This window comes from Bos mutus, chromosome 10 (assembly GCF_027580195.1).
Source record: "Bos mutus isolate GX-2022 chromosome 10, NWIPB_WYAK_1.1, whole genome shotgun sequence".
NCBI lineage: Eukaryota > Metazoa > Chordata > Mammalia > Artiodactyla > Bovidae > Bos > Bos mutus.
Window position 1 is genome coordinate 68,296,965 of NC_091626.1, and position 13,056 is coordinate 68,310,020.

At 37.7% G+C, this 13,056-nt stretch overlaps 1 protein-coding gene across 1 annotated transcript in view; it reads left to right on the forward strand.

Annotated features, from left to right (window-relative positions):
• Positions 1-13,056, forward strand: part of MDGA2 (MAM domain containing glycosylphosphatidylinositol anchor 2) — a 915,505-nt gene that overhangs the window by 870,189 nt on the left and 32,260 nt on the right. Inside the window, exon 14 of the mRNA XM_070378526.1 lies at positions 133-291. Coding sequence (XP_070234627.1) covers positions 133-291 — 159 coding nt within the window. The remainder of the gene's footprint in view (positions 1-132; positions 292-13,056) is intronic.

Consider the following 13,056-nt stretch of genomic DNA (forward strand, 5'->3'; position numbering starts at 1 on the left):
CGATTTTATAAATAAGATGCAGACTCCCCTATCAATTTTACTATTAATATATATGAAAATTCTAACCTCTCAGTGATTTTAAATTTCATGTCACCTACTAATAATTTGTCTACACATTTTGTCTTTTCAAAGGTTTTTATATGTACATTGAGACATCTCGACCCAGACTGGAAGGAGAAAAGGCTCGACTTCTCAGCCCTGTTTTCAGCATAGCTCCCAAAAACCCTTATGGACCCACAAACACTGCGTATTGTTTCAGCTTCTTTTATCACATGTATGGACAACATATAGGTGAGATGGCAAAAATTACTGTTTCTTCTAAAGTAAATCATAATTTGGAACAAAAAGGTTCACAAACACATAAGATGAAGTCAATTTTAGTCAAAGAATATCATCATTAAATTTTTAATGGCTCAACTGCACATTGACAATGAGATGCAAAGAATGTTAGCCCATCATGTTCTAATTTCCCAAATTTAGATTAGAATTTGAAATTTGGGGGCATTACCTACCTCCTCTGGAATCCTAATTTAGGCCGACCTAAATTAGGTTAAGTTCTTCATGAGATCTTCTTGGGACTCAATACCAGCATAATTTACACTGTTTCTTTCCAAAGAAATGTGCTTGGATAATGACTCAATGTATATTAATGACCGTGAAAAGCAATATTGTCACATTTGGAAGACAAGTGCTTTTAGCAATATGTACACATTTGAAATATTGGTGTGATAGCTTCTTGTTTGTAAAGTGTGCCTAACATACCTAGTAGGATTTAAGAATATCCTTGATCCTGAAAAACATACAAAGTTGAAGACACACTCCCTTCCCTTAAAGATCCTAAGAGTGACAGAGGCTAAGATGAGTAATTACACAATCATGCTAGGCAGAATACCACATAACCTCAAGAAAGAACCTAATAAACTTGTTAAGAGTAGGGAGGTAGGGGACAGAAGGAGTTCATACAGATCTACAGTTCTTTATGTGTAATTATAAAATCAAACCAACTGAACACAAACTGTTTTAAATTTAATTATTTGGCAACCACTTTCTAGCCTGATCTGCATATGTTAGAATATATGACCTGAACTGATATAAACCCATGTAATGAATATGAACATATATACTATTTTCAGCAAAAATATTATTGTGTTTAATTGTGGGATTCTGTTTTAGTTCTTAAGAACAAAAGAACTAAACTTTAAGAACTAAAACAGATTATATATTACATAAGACACACTCTTAACTATAAAATAAGATAAAATTCTGAATGGTGAAGCGTATCTAGCTCTACAGAGCTTGGCACAGGACTGTGGATCTTTATCTATTTGGAGGATAAGGCAGTGCCTTGGGACAAAGGGAAATGTTTCTCTATGAAGGAAGGGTGCATTTTCAATAGACAGAGATAAGCATAGGGAAGATTGTTTTTGTTCAGTCGCTCGGTCATGTCCAACTCTTTGCGACCCCATGGAGAGAAGGGCACCAGGCTTCCCTGTTCTTCACCATCTCCCAGAGCTTGCTGAAACTCATGTCCATCTAGTTGGTCATGCCATCTAACCATCTCATCCTCTGTCGTCCCCTTCTCTTCCTGCCTTCAGTCTTTCCTAGCATCAGGGGCTTTTCTAATGAGTTGACTTTTTGCATGAGGTTGCCAAAGTATTGGAGTTCAGCTTCAGCATCAGTCCTTCAAATGAATATTCAGGACTGATTTCCTTTAGGATTGACTGGTTTGATCTCCTTGCAGTCCAAGGGACTTTGAAGAATCTTCTCCAACACCACAATTCAAAAACATCAATTTTCTGGCACTCAGGTTTCTTTATGGTCTGACTCTCACATCCATACATGACTAGTGGGAAAACCATGGCTTTGACTATATTGACCTTTGAGGCAAAGTGATGTCTCTGCTTTTTAATATGCTGTCTAGTGTTGTCATAGCTTTTCTTCCAAGAAGCAAGTGTGTTTTGATTCCATGGCTGCAATCCACCATCTGCAGTGATTTTGGAGCCCAAAAAAATAAAGTCTGACACTGTTTCCCTTGTTTCCCCATCTATTTGCCAATAAGTGATGAGACCAGATGCCACGATCTTCATTTTTTGAATACTGAGTTTTAAGCCAGCTTTTTCACTCTCCTCTTTCACTTTCATCAAGTGGCTCTTTAGTTCCTCGTTGCTTTCTGCAATTAGGGTGGTCTCATCTGCACATTTGAGGTTATTGATATCTCTCCCAGCAATCTTGATTCCAGCTTGTGCTTCATCCAGCCCGGCATTTCTCATGATGTAATCTGCATATAACTTAAATAAGCAGGGTGACAATATGCAGCCATTATGTATTCCTTTCCCAATTTGGAACCAGTCCGTTGTCCCATGTCCGGTTCTAACTGTTGCTTCTTGATCTGCATACAGTTTTCTCAGGAGGCAAGTAAGGTGGTCTGGTATTCCCATCTCTTTAAGAATTTTCCACAGTTTGTTGTGATACACACAAAGTCTTTAGCATAGTCAATGAAGCAGAAATAGGTGTTTTTCTCGAATTATCTTGCTTTATTTTGTGATCCGACAGATATTGGCAATTTCATCTCTCATTCCTCTGCCTTCTCTAAATCCAGCTTGAACATCTGGAAGTTCTTGATTCATGTACTGTTGAAGCCTGGCTTGTAGAATTTTGAGCAGTACTTTATTAGCGTGTGAAATGAATGCAATTGTGTGGTAGTTTTAACATTCTTTGGCATTGCCTTTCTTTGGGATTGAAATGAAAACTGATCTTTTCCAGTCCTGTGGCCACTGCTTTTTCCAAATTTGCTGGCATATTGAGTGCAGCACTTTCACAGCATCATCTTTTAGGATTTGAAATAGCTCAACTGGAATTCCATCACCTCCACTAGCTTTGTTCGTAGTGTTGCTTCCTAAGGCCCACTTGACTTTGCAGGGAAGATTAGGATCTGGTAATGAAAAAACAAAATGTGGATGTGAGAAATATTAATTGTCTTAATATAAATTTAACAAATCTAAAACTGAAAATTTGTTGTTTTTCTTTAGTTACTAGGTCGTGGTCAACTCGTTGAGACACTATAGACTGTAGCCCTCCAGGCTCCTCTGTCCTTGGAATTTCCCAGGCAATAATACTGGTGGGTTGCCATTTCCCTCACCAGGGGATCTTCCCAGCCCAGGGATGGAACCTATGTCTCCTGTATTGCAGGTGGATATTTTATCACTGAGCCACCAAGGAAGCCCCTAAAAATATAAACATTTTCCTATAAATTAATAAATTTGTGCACATATTATCAGCTATTATGCTTATTTAAGTGAAGTAATCCTTTTAATAAGTTTGTAAAGATGAGCATCATTATCCATCTTTTACAGTTTAAGAAAGTTTAACCTTTGTGAATTTGTATGAATTACAAAATTGTTTATGCTGGTTTCAAATTCATAGCCAAAATTATTAACCAGTATTCTTTACAATGGAGTAGTTGGTAACAAACTCAAAAAAGGAAACTCCTGTGCAGTGAAAAAAAAATATGCCATCAACATGAAGTCAGGAAATCTGTGTGGGAATTTGGTTGTAGCACTCAGTCTTTGTAAGAATGTACAGAATTTACTTAAAATATCTGGATCTAGGTCTCCTCTTCTTTAAAATATGAATAGTGATTCCTATTTCAGAAATTTGTAGTTTCAGAGCTCCCCTGGCAGTCCAGTGGTTAAGACTGTGCCTTCCAAATGCAGTTGATATGTGTTCCATCCTTGGTCAGGGAATTAATAATCCCACATATCTAGCAGCCAAAAAAGCAGAACATAAAAAAACAGAAGCAATATTTTAACAAGTTCAGTAAGACTTTAAAAAATGATCACATCAAAAATATCTTTAAAAAATTAAGTATGAATTTTTTAAAAAAAGACTGTTGCAATTCAAGTTAAATAAGATAATGTACATGAAATCTTCTCTCAGATGGTAGACACTCATAATGTTAGGTTACTTTGAATTTCAAAGAGGAGCAATATTAGCAATCATAAAATAATAGCTAATATTTATGAAATACTCATAATGGACCAGGACACTATTCCTAACATGTGATAGATTATTTCTCTTAATTTTTACAATAGACATTTAGACTCATTAAAAATGTTATCCTGTTTTATAGATAATGACATTAAAATACCAAGAACATTAGTTACCATGCCGATCATATCATAACTGATAAGTGTGTGTTTGCACTTAGTCATGTCCAACTCTTTGCACCCAATGGACTGTAGCCCACCAGATTCCTGTCCATGGGATTCTTCGGGCAGGAATACTGAGTGGGTTGTCCTAGCCTCCTCTAGGGGATCTTCTCGACTCAGGAATTGAACCCATGTGGAGTGAAGCCATAACACTAATCTGGGAAGCTGGACATGTAGCCTGCCTGCTTCACCTGCAAGGAGACTGTTGGAATATCCTGAAAGCTAAGCTGTTTTGTAGTCAGGGAAAACTTACTACAGAGTTTCTACAGACAACATGTATAGTGACATCTATGATTTGAGGAAATAAATCTCGTAAGCATAGGTAAAATTATTGAAAAACAGGATACAGACTGGAAAAGCAATTAAAAAGCTATGAGAATAGTCATGGGTTCACTGCAGCCTAAACTATGAAAGGGAATAAATCTCAACACAGTTGCCAGACCATATTATTTATTGTGAGATTACTGTTTTATTACCAGTATAGGATTAGCTTAACTCTAATTCTTCTCTTTAATCAGGTATGATTTCACATACTCTATTTTGACTATATTTCATGGGCTTTTTTTTTCTTTTCTTTTCTTCCAGTACACCTTGAAACAGGCATATTTTAAAATGTTTTCAAAAAATAATTTCAAGGTGAATATTTTGAATTATTTTAATTGAGCAAGCTATGCATTTACCTTATTCGTGAGGCTGGCTTCCTTCGATTCCCTCTCAAATGTTTTGCATATTTATGCAGAGTTTCAAGATAATTTCAGTATACTTTTAACTTCACCACTGGTATTTTTATGCACTTTATTGTCAATGAATGCCAACTTGTTCTGCAGTTTTGTTCTGATTATTTCAAAGAAAAGGCAGTTCTCCATTTTTTCCATGTTCTCAAAAATCTACTATTTTGATACCTGTGCCATTTCTCTGCTTCCTCAGAGGCCTAAAGTTTGCAAGTATTAGGTATATCACTTGGGTCCCCTCTCAGCAGGAACAATCGAGCTGCTAAAATCTAGGCAAAAATACCTGTCGCAGACATTGACTACTCAGTCAATGACAGTTAGGTGAGTTACCTCATTAGAAAGATACTGCCTGTATCTAAAACCTTCCCTCTTTGCAAATATTATTCTAAGACATTCATTCATCTGTTAACTTGGGGTGGAGGGTAGGGGTGGGCATTTATCATCACTGGTTTTACAAACTAGTCTCAGTTTTATCCATTCTTTTGGAAAACAAGATTCAAAATGATTTGTCCTGGATTTCTAATCACATACTTCCAATTATTACTTCTTGAGTAACCATGAGTAATCTTTGCTCTTTTGATTGGCACTAATGGACAGTATATCATTGAAAAGAGTCACAATTTTTAAATAATACAAAAATGGATGATCAGTTAGTTATTCATTATTTATTAAAGTTTCCTTTTTGAAATAAAGTCAAATATGTTATATTACTTATCTATTATTGCTGCATGATAAGATTCTCCCATGTTTCGTGACTTAAAACAATAAAGATTGATGATCTCACATTTTCTGTGGATCAGGAGTATACGTATGGCTTAGCTGAGTGCTTGTAGCTCTGGGTCTCTCATGAGGTTGCAGACAAGCAATCAGGTAGGACTTCAGCCTAAGTCAAAGACTTCACTTGGGGGTGATATACTTCTAAGCTCACCTTTTAGCATTTTGGCAGGTCTCACTCCATCACAGGTGTTAGACTAAGGATATTGATTTCTTGCTGTCTGTTGGCCAGAGGCCATTCTCAGTTCTTCACCATATGGACATCTCTCTAAGACTGTCTCATGGCAGCAGACTTCCTCCAAAGCAAGTGATCCATGAGAGAGAGCAAATACACACCTGACATTTGTTATAACCTAGTTACTGGAGTGGCATCCCATAGCTTCTGTCTTTTTCTATTTATTACAACTGAGTTGATCATCCCAGTTCACATTCGGGGGAGGAAATGATACACAAGTGTTAATCCTAAGAGGTTGAAATCATTGGGTGGCATCTTAGAGATTGTCTGCCACACTTTTACAGTTTCTTGTTAAGTTTTCATCAAAATTGATTTGAGAAAAAAATAAATGAGAGCTATAATGTGTCACCTTTAAACTAACTGTTGATTCATAGGTACATGACATAGTATCTGACTATTTGTAATAACATAAGATTATTTCAGGAGTCCTAAACCACAAGTAAGCAATTTGATTCTTGATTAATCAGCTAAATTTCTAACTTTCTTGCAAAGAAATTGAACCTCATATGAGTTCACTGGATATGACAAAAACTTATTAAAAATCAGTAAAATATATACTTCATTTATTTCTAAAAATAAGAATGTGAAATATAAACATCAAACCATACCAGGAATTTAAATATAAAAATACAAAAGACACTTATGAATATAGTCATTGAACTTGATAACAATGGTTCAATACAGTTGTGTAGAAAGCTAGTTGTGTCTAGAAAGCTACTTTCACTATGAAACAAATAGGAAATAAGGAAAAGGAGGAGTTCATTAATGAAATCTATTCTCATGAATCCTGAGAGGGAGGCAGAAGTGATACAGCAGAGTGAGGTGGGATTGTACGAGGTGGGGTTGTAAATAAGAGGAAAAGAAGTTAATAGAAGAGGTAGGTTTAGAGATACATAAAGCAGCATGAAGCAAGTTTCTTGAAGAGATGAGAATTTAAAAATCTAGTGGGGGATTAGCCTTGAAAAAGATACTCATGTCTCTTCCATTGAGTTGGGATAAAAATTAAAACTGCTTCTGATTCATTCTTTGTTGCAAAAACCAGCAAATAGATGCAAAATTTGTCTTCCTAACAGTTTGTTTTCTGTTTAAAATAAATGCAAATGTTGCATTTTGAAGAGTAAGCCATTTTTAAAAAGTGATAAATGAAAAGAAATACTGATCAGGGATATAGAGAGCTGGTGAGATCAGAGATCAAGAAGTCATTCTTCAGCCTTTTTAAATGTATTTTGGTATGGGATGTTCAGTTTGACTCTCCACTTCTTTTTGAAAATACCTTATTTATTTATTTGGCGGCACTGGGTCTTAGTTGCGACACAGGAAACTTTGAACTTCGTTTCTGCACGCAGGCTCTGAGCTGTGGCCTGTGGGATCTAGTTCCCTGACCAAGGATCAAACCCCAGCCGCCTGCATTGGGAGCATATAGTCTCAGCCACTGGACCACCAGGAAAGTCCCTCTACATGGCTTCTTGTGTATTGTACCGAATTAGTCTGCTAACTACTTTCCGTGTTGTCTCTTTAGCCCCAAGTTTCTGGGGGTAAAGATCATCCTCTAAAACTAGTAACATAAAGACCTCAGGGATGCATGATCCCCTGGCTTCTCCTTGGGGAGGCTCCCTCGTTTATTCCAATTCTGCATGAATTTCTCCAAATTGATCTGTGTTGTATCTAGGGCTTCTTTACAGTCTCTCTCCTGCTCTCTTTTTTTTTTTTACCTGCTTGAACTGTATGCTTGGGGAGAGCAGAAACAATGTTTCTTCCCATCACGTGGTACTCTGCAAATGTAAATGTTTAAGCGACCTCTCCATCAATATTTATTAAGTAAATGAATGTTTTTTAAAACATATGGTAGAAGTAGTACTTCTCTTTAATCATATAGGTAACTCATATTCTTCCTTCAAAATCCAACTCAAGGACATCTGCTAAACTTCTTCCCCATCATCCCTGCTCCTTCTGTTCTCATAACACTTGGTCCACATCTTTGTACACGTTTGTTGTTACCCTGACCCCTGATAGACCATAAGCTCCTTGAGAGAAATAAGCATGATTTATTCATATTTAATCTTCTGGAAAAAACAAATTGCCCAATAGACTTTTGTAAATGATACAAACAGGTACTTTAACTTCTAACTTCTAAAAGAGTGAAAAAATGAGGGAAATGAAAGCATTAGTTTAGGTTGAAAATTGAAAGTAGTTTCACCAAGATCTTATAGGATAAGTTGGAGGAAAAATAGAAGTTAATCATTGACAACTTGATTGTGAATTCAAGTTTTATGGCAGCTTAACCATAGACTAAAACAAAAGTGTCACATATTTCTTAACAATTTAAAAGGAAACTTATCTTTATGAAAGTACTCGGTACTTGGTGAAAGGATTCAGTGCTGCTGCTAAGTCGATTCAGTTGTATCGGACTCTGTTGGACCCCAAGGACTGCAGCCCACCAGGCTCTTCCGTTCATGGGATTTTTCCAGGCAAGAGCACTGCAGTGGGATGCCATTGCCTTCTCCGGAAAGGACTCAGTTCCTATAAGCAATATAGATATTGCTACATGGATGCGTGCTAAGTCACTAAGTCGTGTCCGACTCTGTATGACCATATAGACTATAGCCTGCCAGACTCCTCTGTCCATGGGATTCTCCAGGCAGGAATACTGGAGTTGCTATGCCTTCTTGCAGGGGATCTTCCCGACCCAGGCATCGAACTTACCTCTCTTACTGTCTGTTGAATTGCCAGGTGGGTTCTTTCCCACTAGCGTCATCTGGGAAGCCCAAATATTGCTATACTATATATATATTGCTATACTCTTAGCAATATCTTCACTTAGAACTTTAAGAAAAACCATAAAACATGTACAATAAAAATTGTATATACTAATAGGGCATAATACATTAGATAGTAAAATTTGGGTTTTCAGCTGCAATATTGTGATACAGATATGTTGCATTATGAAGATCTAACAAAATGTAAAAATAAAATTTAATGAATCTGAAAAAATTAATGAATCTGAAATTAAACTCTTGATAAGTTTCTCTTAATATGATATTCAGTTCATCCTTTAGCAAGAGCTGAATTAAAGCTTTCTCCATGCTGACATTCAAAGGTTTTTAAATGGAGACTTAAATGTTTTTATATAAGATATAAAGAAAACAAAGGTGACAATCTTTTGCATGATTTTAGGAGTCTGATTTTTATTCTTGTTTTAGGCAAAGATCCTATTTCTTCTGGTCAGTAATTTTAAATCCACATTTTTGCTTATATTTCAAATACATTCATCAAACAGAAAATCTGCTCATACACTTTTTTATCACCTCTTTGGACTTAAACACCATGTGAGAGACAGTTTGAGCCTAAAAAAAAAAATTAAGATGCTATTATTTTAGGGTTTAATTACATTGACTATAGAAGTACTTCAGCAAAATAAATGTATAATTTTGAGACACTTGCATTTGGACCACTTCTCAGAATTAAGGCCCTTGCAAAAGACAATTCTCAGGTAGCTGGGAGTCTAGATAAGGTTGTTTAATATTCTACACTTAAATACAAGAGAATAGTTACCAACAGTGGGCTATTTGTTAATAATTGATATTAAAGTACTCTTTCTGTTAAGAATTAGATAATGCTTCTAGCAAAGTCTTGTTTATAGTTAATACTGCTAATGCCAGTGTCATCAGTGAGGAAATAATGAGGTAGAAAGAAGACATTAATTCCCTAAATTGCTTTGTTAAATTAAGCTGTATTTTTAAGGGGGTGGTGGATAGAATTTAACCATGATTTATTACCACTTATAATCAAAATATTATTACAGAACCTTGTCACAGACTCTCCAACAAGACTATATGTAACATCTAGTTCATTTACCTTTTAAGTCTCTGATTATGAACCATCAGTTACCCCTAAATATAGTTTCTTCCTACTTAATTATTCATTGATGATGGTATTGCAGAGGAGGAAGAAATTTTCCTCTATCTTTCTGGGTTCTGACTGGTCTAAGAATTAAATTTACATGAGAAATGCAGGTCAGGAAGCAACAGTTAAAACTGGACATGGAACAACAGACTGGTTCCAAATAGGAAAAGGAGTTCGTCAAGGCTGTATATTGTCACCCTATTTATTTAACTTATATGCAGAGTACATCATGAGAAACACTGGACTGGAAGAAACACAAGCTGGAATCAAGATTGCTGGGAGAAATATCAATAACCTCAGATATGCAGATGATACCACCCTATGGCAGAAAATGAAGAGGAACTCAAAAGCCTCTTGATGAAAGTGAAAGTGGAGAGTGAAAAAGTTGGCTTAAAGCTCAACATTCAGAAAACGAAGATCATGGCATCCGGTCCCACCACTTCATGGGAAATAGATGGGGAAACAGTGGAAACAGTGTCAGATTTTATTTTTCTGGGCTCCAAAATCACTGCAGATGGTGATTTCAGCCATGAAATTAAAAGACGTTTACTCCTTGGAAGGAAAGTTATGACCAACCTAGATAGCATATTCAAAAGCAGAGACATTACTTTGCCAACAAAGGTTCGTCTAGTCAAGGCTATGGTTTTTCCTGTGGTCATGTATGGATGTGAGAGTTGGACTGTGAAGTAGGCTGAGCGCCAAAGAATTGATGCTTTTGAACTGTAGCGTTGGAGAAGACTCTTGAGAGTCCCTTGGACTGCAAGGAGATCCAACCAGTCCATTGTGAAGGAGATCAGCCCTGGGATTTCTTTGGAAGGAATGATGCTAAAGCTGAAACTCTAGTACTCTGGCCACCTCATGTGAAGAGTTGACTCATTGGAAAAGACTCTGATGCTGGGAGGATTGGGGGCAGGAGGAGAAGGGGACGCCAGAGGATGAGATGGCTGGATGGCATCACTGACTCGATGGACGTGAGTCTGAGTGAACTCCTGGAGTTGGTGATAGACAGGGAGGCCTGGTGTGCTGCGATTCATGGGGTCACAAAGAGTCGGACACGACTGAGCGAGTGATCTGATCTGATCTGAGATAAATTAACAGGAGAAAAATCACATAGAGTTTTGTAATCTGTATACTGGAGAGAGACCCTGAAAAACAGTAACCAAATGACCAAATGAGGAAATGACCAAAGTCCTCATTTTAAATAACCTTCTCTGCTAAAGACAAGAGGATGTTGAGGCTGGGGAGTCATTTATAAGAGGAAAAGCACAGTAATCAAGGGTGATTGTGATGCAGATTTAAGTCATTACCTTCACCATTGCTAAGCCTTTCCAGAGATTTGGTTTCCTCTTTCTTACGTGGGCTTCCCAGGTGGCTCTAGCGGTAAAGACTCCACCTGCCAATGCAGGAGATTGAAGAAGAACCCTTCCCTGGGTTAGGAAGATCCATACCCTGGCGGAGGAAATGGCAACACACTGCAGTATTCTTGCTTGGAGAATCCCATGCACAGAGGAGCCTGGTGGGCTGTGGTCCTTCAGGTCTCAAAGAGTCTTACACAACTGAAGCAACTTGGCATGTATGTAGGCATGCGTATGTATGCCCAGGCTTACAGATGGAGATTTCCCTTTTAAATGTACATGTTTCTTACCAAGCAGCAGCTCCTACTTGCTTTTCAGAGAATTTCCCATTTCTGCTGATTTTCAGAAAATAAGAGGCTTAAAACAATTAATATGCCAAGGAGACATGTTTTAGAGGGTCAAATTCTGCTCCCCTACATTCTCTCAGGCAAGGTATAGTCAGTTCAGTCACTCAGTCATGTAGGACTCTTTGAGACCCCACAGAGTGTAACACACCAGGCTCCCTGTCCATCACCAACTCCCAGAGCCTACTCAAACGCATGTCCACTGCATCGGTGATGCCATCCAAGCACGTCATCCTCTGCCCTTCACTTCACCTCCCGCCTTCAATCTTTCCCACCATCAGGGGCTTTTCCAATGAGCTGGTTCCTCGCGTCAGGTGGCCAAAGTATTGGAGTTTCAGCTTCAGCATCAGTCCTTCCAATGAATATTCAGGACTGATTTCCTTTAGGATTGACTGCTTGGATCTCCTTACAGTCCAAGGGACTCTCAAGAATCTTGACCAAACCACAATTCAACAGCATCATTTCATTGGTGCTCAGCTTTCTTTATAGTCCAATTCTCACATCCATGCATGACTACTGGAAAAACCATAGCTTTGACTAGATGGACCTTGGTTGGCAAAGTAATGTCTCTGCTTTTCAATACACTGTCTAGTTTGGTCATATCTTTTCTTCCAAGGAGCAAGCGTCTTTTAATGTCATGGCTACAGTCATCATCTGCAGTGATTTTGAAGCCCCCAAAATAAAGTCTTTCACTGTTTCCATTTTTTCCCATCTATCTGCCATGAAGTAGTGGGACCAGATGCCATGATCTTAGTTTTCTGAATGATGAGTTTTAAGCCAAATTTTTCACTCTCCTCTTTCACTTTCATCAAGAGGCTCTTTAGTTTTTCTTCGCTCTCTGCCATAAGGGTGGTGTCATCTCCAATTCTCAGGTTATTGATATTTCTTCTGGAAGTCTTGATTCCAGCTTCTGCTTCATCCAGCCCGGCATTTTGCATGCTGTATTCTGCATATAAGTTAAATAAGCAGGGTGACAATATACAGCCTTGACGTACTCCTTTCCCAATTTGGAACCAGTCTGTTGTTCCATGTCCAGTTCTAGCTGTTGCTTCTTGACCTGCATACAGATTTCTCAGGAGGCAGGTCAGGTGGTCTGATATTCTCGTCTCTTTAAGAATTTTCCACAGTTTATTGTGATCCACACAGTCAAAGGCTTTGGCATAGTCAATAAAGCAGAAATAGATGTTTTTCTGGAACTCTCTTGCTTTTTCGATGACCCTGCAGATATTGCAATTTGAGTTCTGGTTCCTCTGCCTTTTCTAAATCCAGCCTGAACATCTGTAAGTTCACAGTTCACATACTGTTGAAGCCTGGCTTGGAGAATTTTGAGCACTACTATACTAGCGTGTGAGATGAGTGCAATTGTGTGGTAGTTTGAGCATTCTTTGGCATTGCCTTTCTTTGGGATTGATTTCTTTGGAATGAAAACTGACCTTTTCCAGTCCTGTGGCCACTGCTGAGTTTTCCAGATTTGCTGGCATATTGAATGCAACACTTTCACAGCAT